Raw genomic sequence first — 21,728 nt, 5'->3', positions numbered from 1 at the left:
AACAAAAAAAAGAATGACAAGTATGAAAGTTTAACTAAAGGAGCTCATAAAAGCAACGTGCATTAGTAAAACAAACTCATACAAAACAATTGAGAAATTAAAAAAAAAAACGCCAGTTTTTGTAATTAAGTACATGAATAAGTAAAATAAAATAATAAAATGAAGTAGCCTAAACAAGGTAAAATAATTCAGTTAAAAGCTAAATTAAAAAGGTAGGTCTTGACTCTTTTTAAAAGCATCAACAGTCTCTGCAGCCCTGAGGTTCCCTGGGAAGCCGTTACCTAGATGAGGGCCGTAATGGTGGAAAGAAGCCTCCATGGGTTTTAGTCCTGACTTTAGGTACAACCAAAAGGCCAGTACCAAAGGACCTCAGGGTCCACAAGGGCTCATAATTTAAAAGTAGGTCAGATAAATAAGAAGGCCCAAGATATTTATAAACTAAAAGCACCTTAAAATGAATTCTGCAACGCATGGGGAGCCAATGCAGCGAAATAAATACTGGCGTAAGGTATTCCCGCCCTCTGGGCCTCTGGTAAAGAACAGAAATGTTCATGTTAAATCTTTTCTGCAGAACTTAAAAAAATAAATGGGCTATCACTTGAGACCTTAAAATGTGTGTGATCAGTTTCTGATCAGAGTGGTAGAGTGAGGTAACCAATGAAAACCTTGTTAAGGTAGTCTATAGTTACAGATGTCGACAAAATTGTTGGTGCCCTTCGGTTAATGAAAGAAAAACTCACAATGGTCACAGAAATAACTTCAATCTGACTAAATTAATAATAAATAAAATTATATTAAATTTAACCAATGAAAGTCAGACTTTGCTTTTCAACCATGCTTCAACAGAATTATTTAAAAAAATAAACTCATGAAACAGGCCTGGACAACAATGATGGTCTGTATGTCTACTTTTTAATTAGTATCATTAAATACATTAGATATTATTTTGCACATTACCATTAAACAAAAGAAATTATTGTACATAAGAAAGAGTGGTCCATCAAATGTAAATCAAACCAAATACTTCTCTCTATCCAGTCACAAAAATAGGAAGATTTTTCTTTAGGACAAAACAGGTCAGTTATTCCAGATCAGAGTGTTGTGTAGAGTAGAATAGTGTTTATGAATAATGACAGTACAAATTGTTAATATGCATCTGAAAAAAAGAGATTCAATACAAAATCTAACTGACTTCATTGTAGTATCAAGGTTGGTGTTCTCCATAACCTGTTAAATGTTAAATAAACAGTGAATGTTTCCAGCACTGATGGTTTAAACACAATAACCGTAAGTTTCAGCATGGAAAAGAGAAAAGAGAATGTAGGGTCACCAGACCAGCTCTTGGTTTCTGTAAATGATTAATTAATCAAAAGAAATTAGTCTGATGTTTCCGCCTGTTATTTCCTCTCCCTTTCAGAATCAACATTTCATATGACGTGAATTGTTTTTAATCATTATCTTGTCATTTTACATTGATAATATGTGCTTCAGAAATGTATTTATCTTTAGGGACCTCTGGAGAAAAAAAGTGCTATAGAAACTCAAGGATTTAAAATGTGTGTATCTTTCTAACACTGTAAATGTAAAATAATTTTAATGCATTTAATGCAACTATTAATAGCCTTTTATTAGTTGCAACATCACCGTTGTTATAGTTTATATCAGTGGTTCCAAACCTATTTTCCTTGGGGACCCCCTTAATACAAACACTAAAAGGTCATGCTGAAACCATGCTTGGTTTTATGCTTTTAAAAGTGAGATTCTCACCATAAATAATGTATTCTGGCTGAGTCCTGTCCTTCTATAAAGCTTAAGTTAAAATAACATATAACCTTACTTTCTTTCTTGGCTGGTTTATTCTCATTTTAAACCTGAATTGAATAATTCCTCAATCATGTTCATTCCACTTTAAATTAATTCCAGTCGTTCTGCGCATGCTCGTTCCCGCGTCCCGTTGCGATGACGGTATGGTATTCTAGCTCCCGTATCCTCCCCACCTAACGAACGTGAAGTATTGTGCTGATGTTGAGCTGCTGCTTCAACACTATAATCAAATTCAGAGCGAAAATGGTTGTTGTTATGTGGTCCTACATTTTGTAGACGAAACAAAAAGAAGCAGGAACTGGAGTTTGTTTTCTTCTCATAGATGTAAATACATCACATCCGACCCCGAGATCTTAAGTGGAACTGAATAAAGGTGATTAAACGTGTTTTCCGTGTAACCCTCAAATCGGAATTAGTAGTATGCAAAGGAGAATATTTTAATTTCAAATTATTAAATTCTAAATAATTAATTCAGAATTAAAAACACCATGCAACCATGCCAAATGTGTGGACATTAATCACAACGCTCTAAATGTTCTAAATTTTGGGGACCCCTTGTGACCCTCGGGGGGGTCCCAGTTCCCTGGTTGGGAACCACTAAGACACGCAAGAGAGAAATCTCCACTTATGCACACTGCCAACTGTATCTAGAATGGCTATGATAAACTAGAGAAATGTGTAAGTTTTATTCCCTCCTTCCTGTCCTATATCGAGTCCCAATTACTCCAGGGATCAAATACTGTAATTAACCTGAAGTATTGAAATATTAGTTAGAAATATTATGGAGATCAAACTTGTTTAGTTAGATGTATCTAAATTGACTCGGGCTATTTCTACGTGAAAAGAAAATTAAGAAACTGAAAACGACTTAAAAGGACACACTACACACGCCGAAAGACAAATTGCACCGAATTATGTTTTAAACTACAAATTTCTTAAAGGGTCCTATTTGCACTGTGCCGCTGAATGTGATCGTAGTAGGGTAACCAATATGATCCCTGAATAAAATTTATTTTTTTCTTCTTCAGCAAACACAAAATAGACATAATTATTAATCTATTAAAATACATTTCCATATTAACATTGTAATTAACTTACATTATGCAACTTTGTTAAATGCTGAAATACTACGCTTCTTAAAGTTAATTTTATTTTCTTCAGGCATCGGTAGAGATGGATTCCCGCTTGCTGTCTCGCCAAAGTTTAAACTGGCAATTGCGAATTGTCAACACAAGAAAACTGGTTGCTCTACAGGCGACGAATGTACATAAATTTCAAGTATAGCTCAAAACGGAAACGACGTCGTTATTTGTTGTTCAAAACAGTGCACGTTTGTTAATAAAGGTATAAGTTTTGGCTGTAAACTTAGCGGAGCTAATCACCTGTAATGTCTCTACCTCCGGAGAAAGCATCCGAGTTGAAGCAAATCATACACAGTCACCTGCTCAAGGTGAGAAAACAACATTGCCTAACTTACTTATTTTAACTAATGAATTATCTTAATGCTGTAATTTCCGTTCTTCGTATGATTCAACATGAGCGCTTCATTTTTTTCTCTCACGAAGCAAGAAAGCCTTTGAAGCCTTTCTTTGTGATTTTCTCCTTTTATCTGCATATCTATTATTAAAATAAATGCAGTGAGAATAAAAGTTTTTTTTTCCCTCTCTCTGTCAGATGGATATTCATGGGAAAATCCGCGAAGTGTTGGCTGAGACTGTAAGAGATGACCAAAGCTCAGCACATGGGCCTCTGACTGAAGCAGATTTCCTACGTGCTCTGCAGCGCAGGGGCATCATAGATGAAGTGATGAAAGACCTCCACTTTGGCCAGGTTTCTCAAGACTTTGCAGACAGTTTCAAACTTTATGGACTCTAATTTACCCTATATCAAGCTGAGACATCACCTGGTCGATAAATATTAAAAATGTTGGGGAAAAAACATAAACTGTAATTAAATAAAAACTACAATTAGTTTCATTTTTCCACAACAATAACTAATATTTTTATTATTAATTGTTCATTTTTGAGATTTATTATAAAACAAGAGTGAGAACTTTTTTCTGCCTTGTTAGGAAACAACCACAGATGCACAGTCAGGATCTACGCCCAAGCCCGCCACTCATGTTGAGAAAGATGTTTTTCAGCCAAAGAAAAGTAAGAAACATCCTGTACAAACTCACACGAACTGATATAATAATGTACTATGTTCTTGGACATTCACTTACTTTTCCCCTCTTCTCTCTCAGCCAGTATTGATCCATCAAGGCGATACCTCTATCTCCAAGTACTTGGAGGTAAAGCATTTCTTGAGCACCTCCAGGAGCCAGAGCCATTACCTGGCCAGGTGTGTTCTACATTTACACTCTACCTGCACTTTCGCAACCAGAGATTTCGCTCTAAACCAGTGCCGTGCGCTTGCGAGCCTGACATGAAGGAAGGCTTCCTCTTGGAGATCCACAAGGATGGCGTAACAAAAAGTAAAGCAGCTGTAACTTAATATACCTGTATACAGTATGTATTTCTTTACTGCTCTTAAATTTTTTCAATTATTTATGGTATTGCAGGCGATGGCAGTAAAATGGCAGATGCAACCACCATGCTGTCCTTATGTGATCCAGTCCACTTTGTTCTTATTAAGACGGACACATCCAGTGAGACAACGCTGGTCTCGTCCCACTTCCTGGACTGGAGGACGGTCCTCAGCTCGTCAAGTGGCAAAACCTGCTTTGCTGTGGAGTTGATGGGCGTTGGTGAGCAACAATGATTTCAGCTGCTTTAACAGCTCCTGATGAGAAGTACCTTTTATTAAATTTCAGAAATGATGTTACTCCTATACATTTGTAGTAACATTATACTACAAACAGAAACGTGTCCCTTCTCCCAGGCCCCATAAATACAAACTGCAAGAGGAGTTCTGTTACTAAAGAAAATATTTTCTAAGATTTAGTTGCAGGTTGTTCTACTGTAAGGTCACGTTCGTGAAACATGCTGTACTGAACTGGGCATTTATGTTTTATCACACCTCTCATTCCTGAATGACAGGTCACTATTTGAAAGCACACATAGATATGTTGGCATGCAGCCTCTATCTGGTTGGGATGAATGTGCAAAAGGCGTCGAAGTGTGACGTCTGAGTGAAATGCACTGAACGGGGGGAGGTGTCGTCAAGCTGCTGACAATTGGTGCAAGCACAGTCACACTTTGCATATTCTTAGCAACTGAATGACTCATTGGTGATGTTACAGCTACACGACTTTAAACCTTGAAGGGTTTATGTAGATGGAAAAACTTAGAAATATGTTGACTTTTTATAGGTTTAATCAATGTCAAGATAATGGTTTAAATATTCCCCTGTATGATCATATAACAAAATGTGAGATGTCATGTGGACTTTGTCTTCGCTCTCAGCTGAACTTTATAATTTGCCCTCACACGTAAACATCAGAGTCTTTCTGCATTTTGTTATGGACTTTTCACTTCATGCCATTGTCACAGCTGGAAGCTTTTCCAGAGGAATGTTGAGTACAAAGAACACAGGAGGAAGGACATTGAAGGAAAAATAAGTGAAGAGGGTTTTGTTTTGTTTACAGCTCAATGAGAATGTCTGATGATGCTTCTTATCTACAAGTAGAAGTTACTGTTTTTCTGTTGATAGTATTACTGCATCACATAGATGTGTCCACAATGTTTGCCAGGAGGTCAAAAGTAGCAAAAGAAGAAAAAATGAGTGTGAAACAGTGATTGTCAGCACACACACCTGCTTGCAGTTAATGCTCCAGAGGATTACCTTCTGGATAAACAGGTGTGCTGACTCAGTCATTTCCCGGAGTTGTATGTAGGGATCTGTCTCTTTAGGAAGAGTGAATGTTTGGTACGTTTACCTTCTTATGTGAGACCCTTCAAAATGGGTGAAGAACATTTCAAGGCTGCAGTACAGGTGTGAAAATGGAGATAATAGTTCCTGTTATTTGATCTGGTTTTCTATCCAGCACCCAGTCAGAGCAGAAGTCACTGCAAGTTCCCTTTCCTCTAGAGCAGGTTTATACTTTCTGATGCAGTTATCTGATGTACATGGTGGCATGACGGAGCTGCTCTTTGTGTCTACGGGGGAGTCCCGCCCTGATGCCACGCATATAGACACCTGCACGCACACACAGGTGACGACACTTCCGCGCTCAGTTTAATGAGCTGAATCTACGGTCATTGTAGTAATTTCTGAATTGTTATTATTTCAAATATTTTTTCTAGGTTTTATTAACTTAAACGCGTTATCTGAGATTAGAACTTTACAAATATTTAGAGTGACTCTGCTGAATGAAACAGTCTTCATCAGAACATTTAAAAACCACATGGAAGCAACTCGTCATGTAGACATGGTGAAGACGACCTGCTGAAGTTCAAACTGAGCATCAGAAGGAGGAAAAAAGAGGATTAACTGACTTGGACTGTGGCATGGTTGTTGGTATGTGTGTTTCAGAAACTGCTGACCTACTGGGATTTTCATGCCACTTTATTATTCTGCTATAACACTGAAAATTCCCAGTCTGGGATTTATAAAGTACGGCTGATTCTGATGATTGATGCTAGAGGTCAGAGGAGAATGGACAGACTGGTTGGAGATGATAGAAAGGAAACAGGAAGTCAAATCAGCACTGGTTCCCACCAACGTCTGCAGAACAGCATCTCTAAACACACAACACGTCCAGCCTTGAAGCAGATGGGCTACAGCAGCAGAAGACACACCGGGTGCCTCCTGCCAGCTAAGAACAGGAAACTGAGGCTACAATTCACACACACTCACCAACACTGGACAATAGAAATGGAGAAATGTTCCATGAAAACATGGACCCATCCTGCCTTGGATCAATGCTTCAGGCTGCTGGTGGTGTAATAGTATTTGATCTTTTACTACAACGTGGCCTGGTTGAACCAGCACAGCCTACCTGAGTATTGTTGCTGACCATGTCCATCCCTTTATGACCACAGTGGAGCATCTTCTGATGCTACTTCCAGCAGGATAATGCACCATGTCACAAAGCTCAGATCATCTCCAGCTGCTTTCTAGAACATGACAATGAGTTCACTGGACTCCAACGACCTCCACAGTCACCAGATCTCAGTCCAGTAGAGCAGCTTTGGGATGTGGTGGAACGGGAGATTCTCATCATGGATGCAGCCGACAAACCTGCAGCAACTGTGTGATGCTGTCATGACAATATAGAGTTAGGAATGTTTCCACCAACTTGTTGAGTCTATGACACCAAGAATTAGGTCAGTTCTGAAGGAAAGAGTGTGTTAAACCCAGTACTAGTAAGGTGGACCTAGTAACAGTGAACATACATTATAGAGTAAAAGTTTAAGGATTACAAGGATTTAATTCAACATGTGATCTTAAAGGATCCTTAGCTGCTAGAAGCTTTGGCTCATGTTGACCAGCAAGTAGTACATCTCTATTCTTATTAAAAGGAATAGGAAGTAAATACTTTCCCATAATGCTACTTCCACTTTCAAGTGAACATGTATAATTTAGTTTTCTCTACTTGAGAATCACCTGCTGGTTCAAAGAACTGGCCATAGTACAGCGGATCAGAGATAAGAAAGGATCTTCTTCTGGAGCTTCTTTTCTTGGTGTTTTAGAGAATGCAAACAGCTGCCACCTCCATCCTGCTGGGTCATTTCCCTCCGATAGGAAGGCTTCTAATAAAAACAGAGTAAACAGTAATGGCCGGTGTTGAATGTTGCTGGGATATGTGTTATGGACACAGTCAGATTACCACATTTTATGTCCCCATTCACTGAATAGGGAATGAGATGTAGTCCTACTTACGCTGTTTATGACCATAACCAGTTTTATGTGGTAGAATATTGAAGTAGCACAATTTCCTGCTGAAGTAAGACTTTTATCATGATTTGTATTATAACTGGAGCTTTAAAGGAAATGTGGAGTAAAAAAGTGGAATATTTCCTTCAGAAATACAGAGAACCTTTTACCTAAATATTGTTGTAGAAAATTATAGTATGATACATGCTAATGTCATAAATTACTAATAGTTTTTGCTCATATTCTCATCTGAATTTAGCAGCTTTTGAACAAGTTTTGTATGTCAACAGGAAGTGAATGCAAAGTTCCAGCTGGTGTTTTGACCGTCAGTCTGGAGCTCTATCCTCCTCTCCCAGAGACTCTGAGCGCAGACATCGTCACCACACAGGTTAGCATAACAGATTATTGTATCAGTCATTAAATATACAGTCAGGTCCTCATATATTTAGATTCTGACACAAGTTTGTTTTTATTTTAGCTTTTTACCAAAACATTTTTAAGATACAGTTATCTAATCAACATGGGCTTAAAGCGCAGACTCACAGCTTTAATTTGAGGGTGTTCACATCAAAATGGGAGGAAAGATGTAGGAATTACAGCTCTTTAATGAAGCTGCCTCCTTTTCAAGGGACCAAAAGTAATTAGACAGTTAACTTTAAAACTATTTCATGGGCTCTTCCCTCATTAATCCATCATCAACCAAACCAGGTAAAAGGTCTGGAGTTGATTCTGAGTGTGGCATCTGTAATCTGTTGCTGTGAACCCACAACATGTGGTCAAAGGAGCTCCTAATGAATGTGAAAAAGAAATGTTAGGAGTGACCAAACCAACAGTTTGGTACATTCTGAGAGAAAAAGCGCACTGGTGAGCTTGGGAACTCAAAAGGTCTGGACGTCCATGGGAGACAACAGACGTGGATGTTTGCAGGATCTTTTCCATAGTGATGAAAAACTTCACAACGTCCATCCAAGTGGTTCAACCACAAGGTGCAAACCATTATTCAGCCTCGAGAATAGAAAGTTCAGGTTAGGCTGTACCAAAAAGCATCTAAAGAAGCCAAGTGAGTTCTGGAACAGCATTCTTTACACATATCAAAGTAAGATCAGCCTGTACCAGTATGAAGGGAAGAAGAAAGTATGGAGAAGGCTTGGCGCAGCTCGTGATCTAAAGTAAACCATATCTCCTGTAAAACATGGCGGTTAGATGGTGAAAGCATGAATGGCTTCCAAAAGCTCCTGGTCACTGGTGTTAATTGATGATGTGACAGCAGATAGAAGCAGCTAGGTGAAATTTGATGTTATAGAGATTTGCTTTCAGCTGAATATCACGTCACAGTGAAGATGAGCAATGACCCAAAACATACTGTGAAAGCAACGCAGGAGTTTTTTTAAGGCAAAGAAGTGACACACGTTGTCAGCTGAGCAAAACATCAGATCTCAGCATGACTGATCATGACTTTCACTTGCTTTAGACACAACTTATAACAGAAAGACCCAGATGACAGATGCAGTAACGGTTGGGCAAAGGATCACAAAGGAGAAACCCCAGTTTGGTGATGTTCATTGATTCTAGACGTCAGGCAGTCGTTGCCTGCAAAGGATTTTCAAGTATTAAAAATAAACATTTTATTTACGATTTTGCTAATTCTCCAATTACTTTTGAGCTCCTGAGATGAGATAATTTCACATAAAAATAGTTATATTTTTTTAACTATAAGATCATTTTACTACCATTTAAGTCAAACCTGAAAGTCCTCCCTTCAATTACATCTCAGTTGTTTCTTTTCAAACCCAGTGTGGTGGCATCCAGCATCCAAACCATGAAAACTGTTTTACTGTACAAATATTTTAGGGCCTAATTGTATGTGCCATAAAAATGTGTATTAAAGATGGAGCGAGCCACTGGATAAGAAAGCCTCATCCTTCATCCTTTTCTTATATTATTTGTGAATCAGCTTAACCACTGTCAACCAATAGGAAATTATTACAGCATAATTCCAATACAGCTGTTAAGAATCAATCCTCCCTTGAAAAAAAAAGTCAAAACTCTGTATTTAGGTTTTCGTATCACTGTGTTCCCCATTAGCAATCACTCGAGAGACAGAGGACAGCAGAGAAGGAGAGACTCTTCTTGGTGTATGCCAAACAGTGGTGGAGAGAGTTCCTGGAGATCCGACCGTCTCACCAATCTAAACTTGTGAAGATCTTTGCACAGGTTTGTCTGTCTTATTGACAACTTTAGCTGCTGTCACTGGTGTTAGTAGATAGGGAAGAGGATTACTCAGATTCCCAGTACCATATCGTTACCTCTGGGTGTGGGTACGCTCTGCAGGATGAGAATGTCGTCAACAGACCTGTCTGTTCCTACGTGCGAGTCCTCCGGGCTGGCCGTCTCCTGGAGAGCCCCCGACAGGCAGCCCGCTTTGTGAGCCTGCTGGCCCACGAGAAGGCCCCGGTGGTGGGAGGAGGAGGCAGCAAGCAGGAGCAGTGGTGCACATTAATGGCTTTCCTGTGTAGAGGGAAGGTAAGTTTCCTGCTGCTCAGCAGACACAACAGGGAGGGATTCTGATGATGAATGTGTCCATGAAAATATTTTATTTTTAATTTTTAATATTTAATTTTTAATTTAATCTATTTTAACCACCAGTCCATCACAGGGCTAAAACAGAGGGACAAACAACCACTTACTCACACCTAGAGAGAATTTAGAAATACCAATTAACCTGAATGCATGTCTGTGGACTGGGGGAGGAAGCTGGAGGAGCCGGAGAGAACCCACACATATGCAGGCAGAACATGCAAACTCCACACAGAAGGGCTCCAGCTGAGGTTCAAACCAGCAGCCTTCATGCTGAGGTGACGGTAATAACCATCACATCACTGCTTAGCCCCCATTAAAAAAAAAAAATCTGTTTTCTGTGGTAATGGGGTTTTCCACCAACATTTCCAGAAATTTTAAAGGCATGGAATTTATTTACCAGAGTAAAATAGTTCCTGGTAATCTGCATTGTTTCTGTTTCCACCAGAGCAAAATTCTAGAAAATTTACTGTAATCAGGCGGATTTTTTTTGGCACAGAAGTCAGACCCGCTTCGGCTGCTGTGGTCCTTCAGCTTCTTATAATCACTTTTCGGTTCTTTTACCTTTTCCTGAATTTGTTTCTGTGTGTCGTAGATTCAGCTCTGCCAGCTTGTCGGCCGTTCTTTCCCCTCTGTGGTTTCAGGTTGCAGATTTAAAGCTGCAAATACACACAAAAGATCCTGGACCACATCCATCCACTTCTCATAACTCTTCTTTTTTGGCTCCAATTTTTTAACGAACAAAACATGGAGTTAAGTCTGTAGAAGTAAAATGTTTGCAACTACACGCTGGTTTGAAGATCCAGTATGTGACAAAATAAAAGGCTTGTCATATATCACTGAAAACTGTATTTCTGTTGGTATCTAACCATGTTACTGAAATAACATGTTTTTATTCTCTCAGAATGAGCCATTATATCTATTTGCCACGGGCACATGGCAACTGCCATGTGTGCTACCATTTTTACTACGGTGTCTCTGAATGGACAAACAACTCTGTGTGTGAAGTGAGAATCCTCTGAGCTCGTTTGATAGGTGCTAGAGCACTGTTTGGGATAAGTAATGCCTTAAAAGACACATAGAAGAAGACATAGTTCTTATTCCAGGTAAATGAAAAAAGTTCCTGCGATGGAAACGGAGCTTTCATCTCAGAGGTCTAAAAATGTGGAGTTAAAGTAGAAATAAAAAAGTGGGAATAAAAGAAAAATAGCCAGGGTCAGTTAAAGTGTAACCATGCTACGTTCTCTGTGGCTACAGTGGATCTAAATAATGCTACAGGTTTATGCCGTGCTGCCCTGAAGTCAGGTAGCGTTTACTTGAACCACCTCAGCTTCCTTCCTGAGTGTGGCAGATGGTGTTATTTCTGAGGAAGGATGATTTGTGCAGACTTGACCGACTGCTGCATTTTCATCTCTCGACCTGATAGTGGGGAATTTCCCAGACCACCACAGGATAAATGTTCAGTGCCTCTCTGCTGTGAGTGGCTGGCAGCACACACACACAACACAACTCTCACAAAGTGGCCCGGGTCAGCTGTGATTTATGAGTTTCATTCCAGAGAAAATTAATTTACCCTCATCAGTCCCCAGCTTGCTCTGATGCTACCATCCATAGTAGCACTTCTGGGGAACATCTATCATTCTGACTTGGCCATAGCTCTTTCCAGCAAGCTGCATCAACAATCCCTTGCTCAGCCCTGGTCTTTTTACCTTTAAAGTTGCGCCAGTGAAATTAGAGTTTCACTCAGCTGACTTGTCTATGGCACGTTCTACACTTCTCACAACAGCAACGGTGCAGCAAGAACAATATATTTAGGTTTTTTTCCTATAACAGATTGGTGTTGAAACATGATGAATTATACAGATCTGCTGTGAAAGCATCATCCATTCTGTTCAAATCTGCTGTCACACACACACACACACACACACACACATACACACACACACTGTAAGTGATTAATTTGTCTCAATATAAAGGTCACAGATCAGCATTTAATTCCCTGCAGATAAATATTTATGGATGACTTTAGCTGTAAAAGGGAAATTTAAGTTGGAAGTCAGAAAGCCAACTTGAAGTCCACCTTGTTAGTACCGAGTTCATCACGTCCATGATGAGAATCTCCCGTTCCACCACATCCTAAAGCTGCTCTGCTGGATTGAGATCTGGTGGCTGTGGAGGCCGTTGGAGTCCAGTGAACTCATCGTCATGTTGTAGAAAGCAGGTGGAGATGACCTGAGCTTTGTGACATGGTGCATTATCCTGCTGGAAGTAGCATCAGGGGCCAGTTGTTCAAAAGATTTAATCTGGATAAAAGTTATCTGGATTAAATCAAGTCTTGAAAATGGGTTGTTCAAAAGAAAAAAAAGGATTCTGTAATCCGATTAGATCACATAATCCAATCTTGGATTTTAGGAAGGATTGGGATACGTTTGATCCAAAAAGCTGGATTATTCTGATCCCAGGAGAAAGGTGGATGCAGTGTGGATTCCACGAGCAAAATGTAATAAAACTAACAGAAAACTGGTCAAATAATATATCATGTAGTGTTTATATACATAATCAGTTTTAATTTGCAGTTGGTTTGGACAAATGAAATAAAGGAAAAAGGCAGATCTTCACTGGGAGAAGTTGTCGGGGAAACTCAGAAAAGAGGCTCAAAGAGTTCTTTGCCAACCAAACATGAAGATGATGTCTACAAGTTGCTTCTTACCTGAGAAACTGAGGAACGAATCACTCTTACTAAACTACAGCAAACCAAAGCCAGACTATTTCTGGTAATTCTGGAAAGTCTGTGTCTGGATCAGAGTAATCCAGTCCAATGCTGTTTTGTACAAAAAAAATAAGATAGATTATGGGACTTCCATCATGAAAATTGGAATACCAAATCTGGATAGCTTTTATCTAGATTAAATATTTTGAACAACCGGGCCCAGAAGATGCTACACTGTGATCATAAAAGGAAAGACATGGTCAGCAACAATACTCAGATAGGCTTTGGTGGTTAAACCAGGCCGCGTTGGTACTAATGGGCCCAAAGTGGGCCAAGAAAATACCCACCACACCATCACACCAGCAGCAGCCTGAACTGTTGATACATCTGCTTCAAGGTTGGACGTGTTGTGTGTTCAGAGATGTTGTTCTTGTCTGACTTCCTGTTGTCTTTCAACATCTCCAAACAGTCTGTCCATTCTCCTCTGACCTCTGACATCAACAAGACATTCTGGTCCAGACAACTGCTGCTCACTGGATATTTTCTCTTCTTCATTCTCTGTAAACCCTACAGATGGTTGTGTGTGAAAATCCCAGTAGATCAGTAGTTCTTGAAACACTCAGACCAACAACCATGCTGAACTCAAAGTCACTTAAATCCTCTTTCTTCCTCCTTCTGATGCTCAGTTTGAACTTCAGCAAGTCGTCTTCACCGTGTCTACATGACTAAATGTGTTTAGTTGTTGACATGTGATTGGCTGATTAGCCATTAAACAAGCCTTTGAACAGGTGGACCTAAGAAATCTGCCGATGATTATATTTCAAGGATTTAAGTTGTGATAATCGCCTTTGCTCCAAATCCTGTCTAATTCTCGTTTCCGTTGCCCTGGTGGATATCTTTTGCACTTCTGTCAGTTTGATATATCAGAGGACAATAAACTTTACATATATGCAAATTATTTTATGCAATAATATTTAGTAAAGAGAAAGTTGAATCTGTTAAAAAAGTGATGTTATTCTTTGAGAATGCAGTTCCTGAAAATATGTTTTACGGTAAAATGTCTGAATTTAGGTTTCTGTATATGTTATAAGTTATGGAAGTGAAATTATAAAGTTTTAGAGACTGATTTTGAATTCTCTGTATGTTTTTTTTTACAGTGAACTCTACAGAGCTTCCAAGGAAAACAAAGAGCTGTTCTGAGCATGAAAATTAATTGTTGCTTTTTGGAAACTGGATATGTAACAAAATAATCCAAGTCCAAAAGTCCAGTCACAAGCTTTCAGAGATTTTAACTACCAGAACATCTCATGGTCTTCTGGGACTTAAGCATACCAACGGGCTCCTTATTTGGAGAATTAAGTGAATCTGCCATAACTCCAAAGATACTTAGAACCAAAACTAAGTTAAAAACAAACTTCTTAAACTGAATTAAACACGAATAATCTGATGAAGTGATTGATATTCTCAATTCAAATGCCTGATCCAGCTTTGTTTGTCCTCCTCAGGGAGACTGTGAGGACCACGCTACTCTGCTCTGCAGCCTCCTGCTCGGCTTCGGCCTGGATGCATACGTGTGCGTGGGCACCAAAGCCAAGGGGGTGCCACATGCCTGGGTCCTGACCCGTGGTTCTGATGGGACCATCACTTTCTGGGAGACTCTCACAGCACACAGGTTTCAGTTTCCCTTTTGATTTACAGATGCATAAGTCAAAGGACATCTACTTTTACTCCAATCCTTGTGGATTGAGCTGCTACTGAAAAACTGGTAACATGGGAAAATCTAGACTTTATTTTGGGATTGGCTATTTACCCCAGAAACACATCCGAATGATATATATTTTAAAGTTTCCTGCAGCCCCAAAAATGAAACACAGTTGTAGCTACAGTCAGCTTCTTTTGTTGTTTTTACCAGGATATCCCAGAATCGTGTTAAGGAATTTCCGTGGTGGGCAGATTTTGGCCACAGAACAATGGATTATATTATAGTTGTTCAGAAACTCCCCACCATTAAGTTTTGGTATAAATCAGTTGAGCTGCGACGTTGTAAATCACTAAAGAAGTCTGTTTTTTCAAAATGGTAGAAAACTTTTATGTCTTTTTAGTTTGCAGAGTTTGGGATTACAACATGTTTTGTATGTTAAAACGGGTCTGTTGTTATTAATATTTTTTTATAAATGTGATCAGATATCTGCACAGAGCCATTGATCCGGATGCCCCTCCCCTGGCCCCTCAACCCAAAGCCTCCTCCCCTTACCGCACCGTGGGCTGTGTCTTCAACCACCAGACCTTCCTGGCTAACTGCCAGCCCTCGGATGCTGTGGAGCTCTGCGTCTTTGACTTCCAGGTTGGAGTATAATGTTCCTCCCAGTTTCCCACCATGATCCCTGCACAGCTTGAGCTTACTGTCACTCATTAAATTAGTTTCACTTATATTTCATGGTCCATTATTCCATTTATTGAGCCATTTTAGTGTCACAGAAATATAATTACACTGCTCACTTTTTTTGTTGGCAAGGACTGAATTAATACGTCATGGCTTTGAAAATAGTGCAGTGGCGTTTCAGGGATAGTGTAACTCAACTTATTTTCTGTAAGTATGAATTTATAAATGTCCCATAAGCACTTCAGCTATATATAGAGAGTGCAATGTGCTCTAATTGCCTCATATGCAGGCAATCAATTGTTTTCAAGGAACAGACACGCACATATAGCTTTACTGTTTAATGAGGACATCTATGAAGATACACTGGCTGAGCAGTACACCTGTGTGTGTCTGTTTCTGCTAATGAACCAAAACCCATGAAACGAGCCATAAGAGCAGGAGCTAATGCTAACTGTACTTTCTCTGCAGTGAAATGAAAATGTGTGTTGTATTAGTTGTTTGATTGGACATATCCACCCAGAACAGCAACAAGGCTGTTTTTTGAGATTCCCCAGGATGAGAATTTGTGCTGTGAAGGAGGGGGGTCATGCAGCCTATAATTTACAGATTTCCCCTAAATAACTCATATATAGACATTGGTGATTCTGAGCGTAGAGCATAAAACAACCTCAGATTAAAGACTTGACTTACTAAAGGTTGAAGCAAGCAGACCATTTGAAGAGTTGTTGTGAAGAGTGAATAACTAGCACACAAACATACAGAGATTCCTTTATTATACACTCTGTTCCAAATGTTTCTACATACAGAACCATTAAAAACTTAAGGGGGCATTCACACCAATGCTGTTTGGTCTGCTTTAAACAATCCCTGATCTGCTGCTATGTTTGAAGCAGTGTGAATATGCATTCGAACTCTGGTGCAGACCAAAGAAGGGAACTCTAGTCTGCTTTAAAACTGGGTGTGGTTTGCTTGCAATATGAAAGCAAATGGACCATCCAGTGAACCGATGAGAGGAAGTGACATAGGGCACTTTGTAGTGTAACATGCTGAATACCTCTCCTGTTGGAAACTGCAATGATTTAACTGATTATTCAATCGTTTGGAATTTATTCAACAAAATCCAGATCATTATATAACCTTACATAAGTTTTGATTATTCAACAGTTACATTCTCTGTCATTTGCATTGATTATTGAGGAGAAATGAGCAAAAACAAAAATTTGTAACACTGAAAATGCAAAATTAGCTGCAGTATTAAAACCTTAATTTATGCTGCACAACAGCCATGCAAACATAAACAGGTAGTAAATAAGGTTGTTTTAAGTCAGTCAGAGGGCAAAGGTCGGCTGGAGCAGAGCACTGCTGGGTGATTACCATTTTCAGTCCTCACAGCAGGAGCCAGTTTGTTGGTAGTAAATTTTAGTCTGTAACAGTTTTGTTCAGCCAAATTTTCTATCCTGACATATTGCTTTAAGGTTATACACCGAACTCTTTTTTTCCATTATTTTCCTTCAGAATCAGTCACGCTGGAAAGCCATGAGCGAAGAGGCTCTGAGGTCTGTCTGTGCGCCAGGCTCCACCACCTCACTGCCCCCTCTGCCTCCTCTCTGTGCCCCGTCTCTGGATCCTGCTGCAGCCAGCAACCAGCTGGAGCTGGAGATGCGCTACTTGGTCTCTGAGTACAGGAAGGTAGAAACAAAAAAAAAAAGAAAAACTGTGCTGGACTGGATGTAGATGCCTGATAGTTTGGAGCTTTAGAAGATGTTTAACTCACCTCATCTGTCCACCTATAATTTAGTACTTTTCAGTTAAAAAACATTGAAATATCCCAAATATTTAGTACAAACGTGAGTGATTGTTTCCCCCTCAGGACTTGGATCTGGCAACATTGTGGGATGACCACCTGTCCTACTTGCTGTCTTCAGCCCTGTCGGCCTATGAAATGGAGCGTTGTACCGGCGTCTCTTGCGGCAATGAGGAGTTCCAGGATGCAGTGAGGAGGGCTGTGCCAGATGGACACACCTTCAAAGGCTTCCCCATACACTTTTTGCACCGCAATGCTCGTAGAGCCTTTGCCACCTGTCTCAGGTAAGATGATGGGGGCAATCATTTTCAAACATTTTCCACCTTAAATGTGACCTATAAATTGTACAGTTCAGTTGGAAAAAAAAAACTGTTAGAAGAAAAAAAAAATAGCTGGCCACATAGGATTTTACTGACATTTACTCAGTTTCCTGCTAATCAGGAGGAGGGTGTGAAGAATTCCCTCTGCAATGGATATTCCATGAAACACAGTGAAGACTTGAGTGATTTAAAAGTGGAGAAAATGACCTGAGGGAGCGAACCAGAAGATCTTGACTGTATTTTGGCCCTGAACCATTCAGTGCTTTGTAAACTGAGTTAGTAATCTCAGAATTTTGAAGTTAATTAAAATGGAATTGGTCTACAACACACTGTTTAGGTGTGGGTAACGAGAAATTCTCTTATTAAAACAAATACTTACTCTGTCATTCCTCCTCCAATCCAGACATGTGTTGTTGGCATACTTGGTCCGCAGATGAGGTTTGCACAGGAAATAAGATCATAACATTCATTGTGTTATTAAAAACCTGTGTGAACATGACTTGCATCAAACCCTGTTTCTTTTTCGACTGAATAGTTGGAAATTAAATAACTCTTACAAGGACACATCTTCAGACATGCAGCTGACTTCTCCTTTTTAATTTAAAACCTGCGTACACATTCACTCTTTACAATGAGACCTAGAAGCAGGTGCAGGGTTTTTAATCAAACATTAAGGAGGGCAAAGATGCTCTTCACACCATAACTGGAGCGCAGAGTTGGAAGCAGTTGAAACAGGGAGCTACTGCAGATGAAGCAGTCTGGTGACTCTGAGCAGGCGTCTTTACACCCTGATTTACACACCCATCAGCAGCACATGAACAGCGATCTTCGAGTCCTGTTTGACTCCTGATGTCGCTGCTAACTAATCACAGGAATCAACCGTTGGACTTCTGCATTTCCAGCCTCTAAGATGTGGAATTACTTGCCCATGTTCATGTGCTCTTTTACCTTCAAGCCTATAATCAAGTTGATTCAGTGTCAAAGAAATGTTTTCAGGACACAATGTTGCATCCTGACTAGCCAAACACAAAGTTTCACATTACTTTTTTTAGCCCTACCTGCCTGTCAGAGGCAGTTTCAGCACCATTAACATTGCTCTGTATAAAATATTCATCAGTGTTTTTAAAAACTACTTTTTCATGCTCTGTTCTGTTGTTTTTTTCTTGCAGGTCTCCATTCTGTGAGGAGATAGTGTGTTGTCGTGGTGACCATGTAAGACTGGCCGTCCGTGTTCGGGTGTTTGTATATCCTGAGAATGCATGCGCAGTTTGGCTCATGTTTGCATGTAAATACAGATCTGTACTCTGACCCGCAGACTGATGACATGCAGAAGCTACCAGTTTCTGTTGCACATTGACCGCAGACGATATTTTATATCTTTGGACACTTTATTTCCATTTAAAAACACCTGGATCTGCAATAATACTGAAAAGTTGTTGTTTTCTTACCTTCACCTGAGAACTCGAGAGGCAAACAGTTTCTCAGAAAATTTCCACCACAAAAAGCTTGTAAGTGCTATTTAAAACGACTCAAAAAGTTTAGAGCATTTCATAATTGTCATAAACGTCAACTTTACATATTTCTTGATCAGAGTGACCATGCTGCAACGTGATCTCTGGTTCATGTAGCACTCCGAGAAAGCTCTTAATTCAGTTTTCCTGTCAGAATTCCTCCCTGCTTCTCCAAACGGAGAGCAATCTGACCACTGCGGACTGTTCCTAAGATCTCAACTCCTGCTTCTCACAACTCTGCTTAAAAAAACAAAGAGAAAAACATCTGGAGTTTGTCATTAAGTCCAGTTACAGTAAACAAAAGTCTGTTGCTCCACTTTCATGCTCAGGTCTCTATTTAGTAAACCAGAATCTTAATTTGTAAAGTCTTTTACACTATTTATTTTTTGCAAATAAACTGAGTTTTTTCCAACTTTGCTTTATTAGATATTTTCCTGTAGTTTCTGCTTTTCTTGTTTTTATTTTTTTAACCCATTTGTGTATAAAATATAAACTAAGAAGCTTTTAGTTGTGGTAAGAAAATTTAAATTTTCATGCAATTTAACTAAGAAACATTTTTTATAACTGATTTAACTCCATTTCTATTTCAGTTTGTTTTCAGTTTATCAAAATGAGAAGAGGAGAAAAACAGAAGTACTTTACATTTGTCAGAGCATTTAAACCCTTCAGGGTTGAGTTTAGGGTACAGTTAGAGCAAATGGTCATGTATTAATCACTCCAGCATGTTGTAGTCACTTCTAATGAGTGTCTAAATTGCATTTAGTAGAAACTGAAGTCAAAATATGTTTAGGTTTTTATGGTAAGTCCTAAAAATGACAATAACCAATTCTGTAAAGTTCCTTCTCTGTATGTAACAGTTTGATTTCATTGAAGCCAGCCTAAGATAAAGGAGTGAGTTTATATATTCATAAGCATTCACATCATTGCAGTAATCACACTCACCGTCCGCTTTATCAGGTCCACATGTTCGTTGCTTGTTTACATTAAAACACATCTAATCAGCCAATCACATGGCAGCAATTCTGCTGTAACACTGAAATGTCCCAGTCCGGGATTAATAAAGTACATCTGATTCTGATGATGATGGGCAGACTGGATGGAAATGATAGAAATGAAGCAGGAAGTTCTAATCAAGGTCTTCAGAACAGCATCTCTGAACACACAACATGTCCAACCTTGAAGCAGATGGGCTACAGCAGCAGAAGACACACCAGGTGCCTCCTGTCAGCTAAGATCAGGAAACTGAGGCTACAGTTCACACACACTCACCAACACTGGACAATAGAAGATGGAGGAACGTTGCCGGTCTGGTGAGTCTTCATTTCAGCTCCATGTTCAGATGCTAGGCTCAGAATTTGGTGGAAACATCATGAAAACATGGATCCATCCTGTCTTGGATCAACGCTTCAGGCTGCTGCTGGTGTAATGGTGGGGGGATATTCTTTTGGCCCACTTTGGGCCCCTTATTACCAACGTGGCCTGGTTTAACCACCACAGCCAACCTCCGTATTGTTGCTGACCATGTCCATCCCTTCATGACCACAGTGTAGCATCTTCTGATGCTACTTCCAGCTGGATAATGCACCATGTCACAAAGCTCAGATCATCTCCAGCTGCTTTCTAGAACATGAAAATTAGTTCACTGGACTCTAACGGCCTCCACAGCCACCAGATCTCAGTCCAGTAGAGCAGCTTTGGGATGTGGTGGAACAGGAGATTCTCATCATGAGTGTGCAGCAACTGTGTGACGCTGTCATGTGAATATGGAGCAAAATCTCTGAGGAATGTTTCCAACACCTTGTTGAATCTATGACACCAAGAATTAAGGCAGTTCTGAAGGAAAAAGGGGGTCCAGGGTACCAATGAAGTTAAACATTTTCCCAACATATTACATTAATCTTTATGTCCAGAAAAAAAAATCTTTTTCCAACACCTGGGTAAGTAGAAGTAAAATATCTTGGGAAATAATGGTACCATGCATGTTTATTATTATAATATCTTGTAATTCATGCATCCAGCAGTAGATGGCAGAGTTGGACCAATAATGGCTGACTGGCTGCTGCAGCGGCTCTGTGTTCAGTACGTCACACCTTCAGTAAATCCTTATAAAGCTAAAAACTAAGGCATAATTCTTTTCCCTGCTCCTGTCCAATAATAGAGTGAAGCAAATGTGGAAAAACTGACCTAACGGAAAGCTGAAGAATAACATTTGACACCATGTATGTTAGAAAATTCTGTAAGACCTAAAACTTTTGGCTCAGAAGCCCCAAATAAAAACATTCTGTCTCGTCTTGAAACCCAGCAGGTAAATGTTGAGTCTTGATGCAAGACTGTCTGGTTTGTAGGCTGCAAAAAGAGTTAAAAGACAGTTTTTTCAACAATAATCATTTGGTTAGCAGATGTGAATGCAGAAGATTTTTCCCTGATTAAAGTACTGTATATTTTCTCACTTTTAGAGTTGACTCTAATTGGAATTGTTGACACATCAGCCCAAAGTTTGAGAAAAGCCTGTAAAGATGGCTAGTTAATTCATTTTCCCCGAAGCTAATCTGCTATTCCATAGATACACTAACAAAGGGAGCAAGTATAAATTATTCCTCTAGTTTTTTTTTAAAATATAAATATTTAATTAACGTCACACAGACACATTAACGCTCCTGATGAATCTACAGTAAAGGGAGTGTTTGGTGTGACACCTCCGGTATATTTTCAGTTTTTATTTAACTAACTTTACAGGTTCAAAAAGGTCCCGAAGAGAAGACGGGATGTTAGTTTCCAG

At 39.5% G+C, this 21,728-nt stretch overlaps 1 protein-coding gene across 1 annotated transcript; it reads left to right on the top strand.

Moving 5' to 3' along the window:
- The first annotated feature begins 3,022 nt into the window (after nucleotides 1-3,022).
- On the top strand, nucleotides 3,023-19,371 carry cep76 (centrosomal protein 76). The gene is made up of 13 exons (XM_041989153.1): nucleotides 3,023-3,274; nucleotides 3,499-3,654; nucleotides 3,896-3,977; nucleotides 4,070-4,300; nucleotides 4,388-4,573; nucleotides 7,935-8,032; nucleotides 9,730-9,858; nucleotides 9,976-10,167; nucleotides 14,437-14,603; nucleotides 15,116-15,275; nucleotides 16,830-17,003; nucleotides 17,185-17,402; nucleotides 18,608-19,371. The coding sequence occupies exons 1-13, from the start codon at nucleotides 3,212-3,214 to the stop codon at nucleotides 18,744-18,746; spliced, it is 1,995 nt and encodes a 664-aa protein (XP_041845087.1). The 5' UTR covers nucleotides 3,023-3,211; the 3' UTR covers nucleotides 18,747-19,371.
- The last annotated feature ends 2,357 nt before the right edge of the window (nucleotides 19,372-21,728 follow it).

Source organism: Melanotaenia boesemani, chromosome 6 (assembly GCF_017639745.1).
Source record: "Melanotaenia boesemani isolate fMelBoe1 chromosome 6, fMelBoe1.pri, whole genome shotgun sequence".
Lineage (NCBI taxonomy): Eukaryota > Metazoa > Chordata > Actinopteri > Atheriniformes > Melanotaeniidae > Melanotaenia > Melanotaenia boesemani.
This window is presented reverse-complemented; position numbering and strand designations above follow the sequence as displayed.

What these genes read in the sequence shown, in the direction of transcription:
- cep76 (XM_041989153.1), top strand. Translation starts at nt 3,212, where the DNA reads ATGTCTCTACCTCCGGAGAAAGCATCCGAGTTGAAGCAAATCATACAC. An exon ending in CAAGGATGGCGTAACAAAAA is followed by an intron (nt 4,301 to 4,387) that starts GTAAAGCAGCTG and finishes ATGGTATTGCAG; the next exon opens with GCGATGGCAGTAAAATGGCA. An exon ending in TGTGGAGTTGATGGGCGTTG is followed by an intron (nt 4,574 to 7,934) that starts GTGAGCAACAAT and finishes GTATGTCAACAG; the next exon opens with GAAGTGAATGCAAAGTTCCA.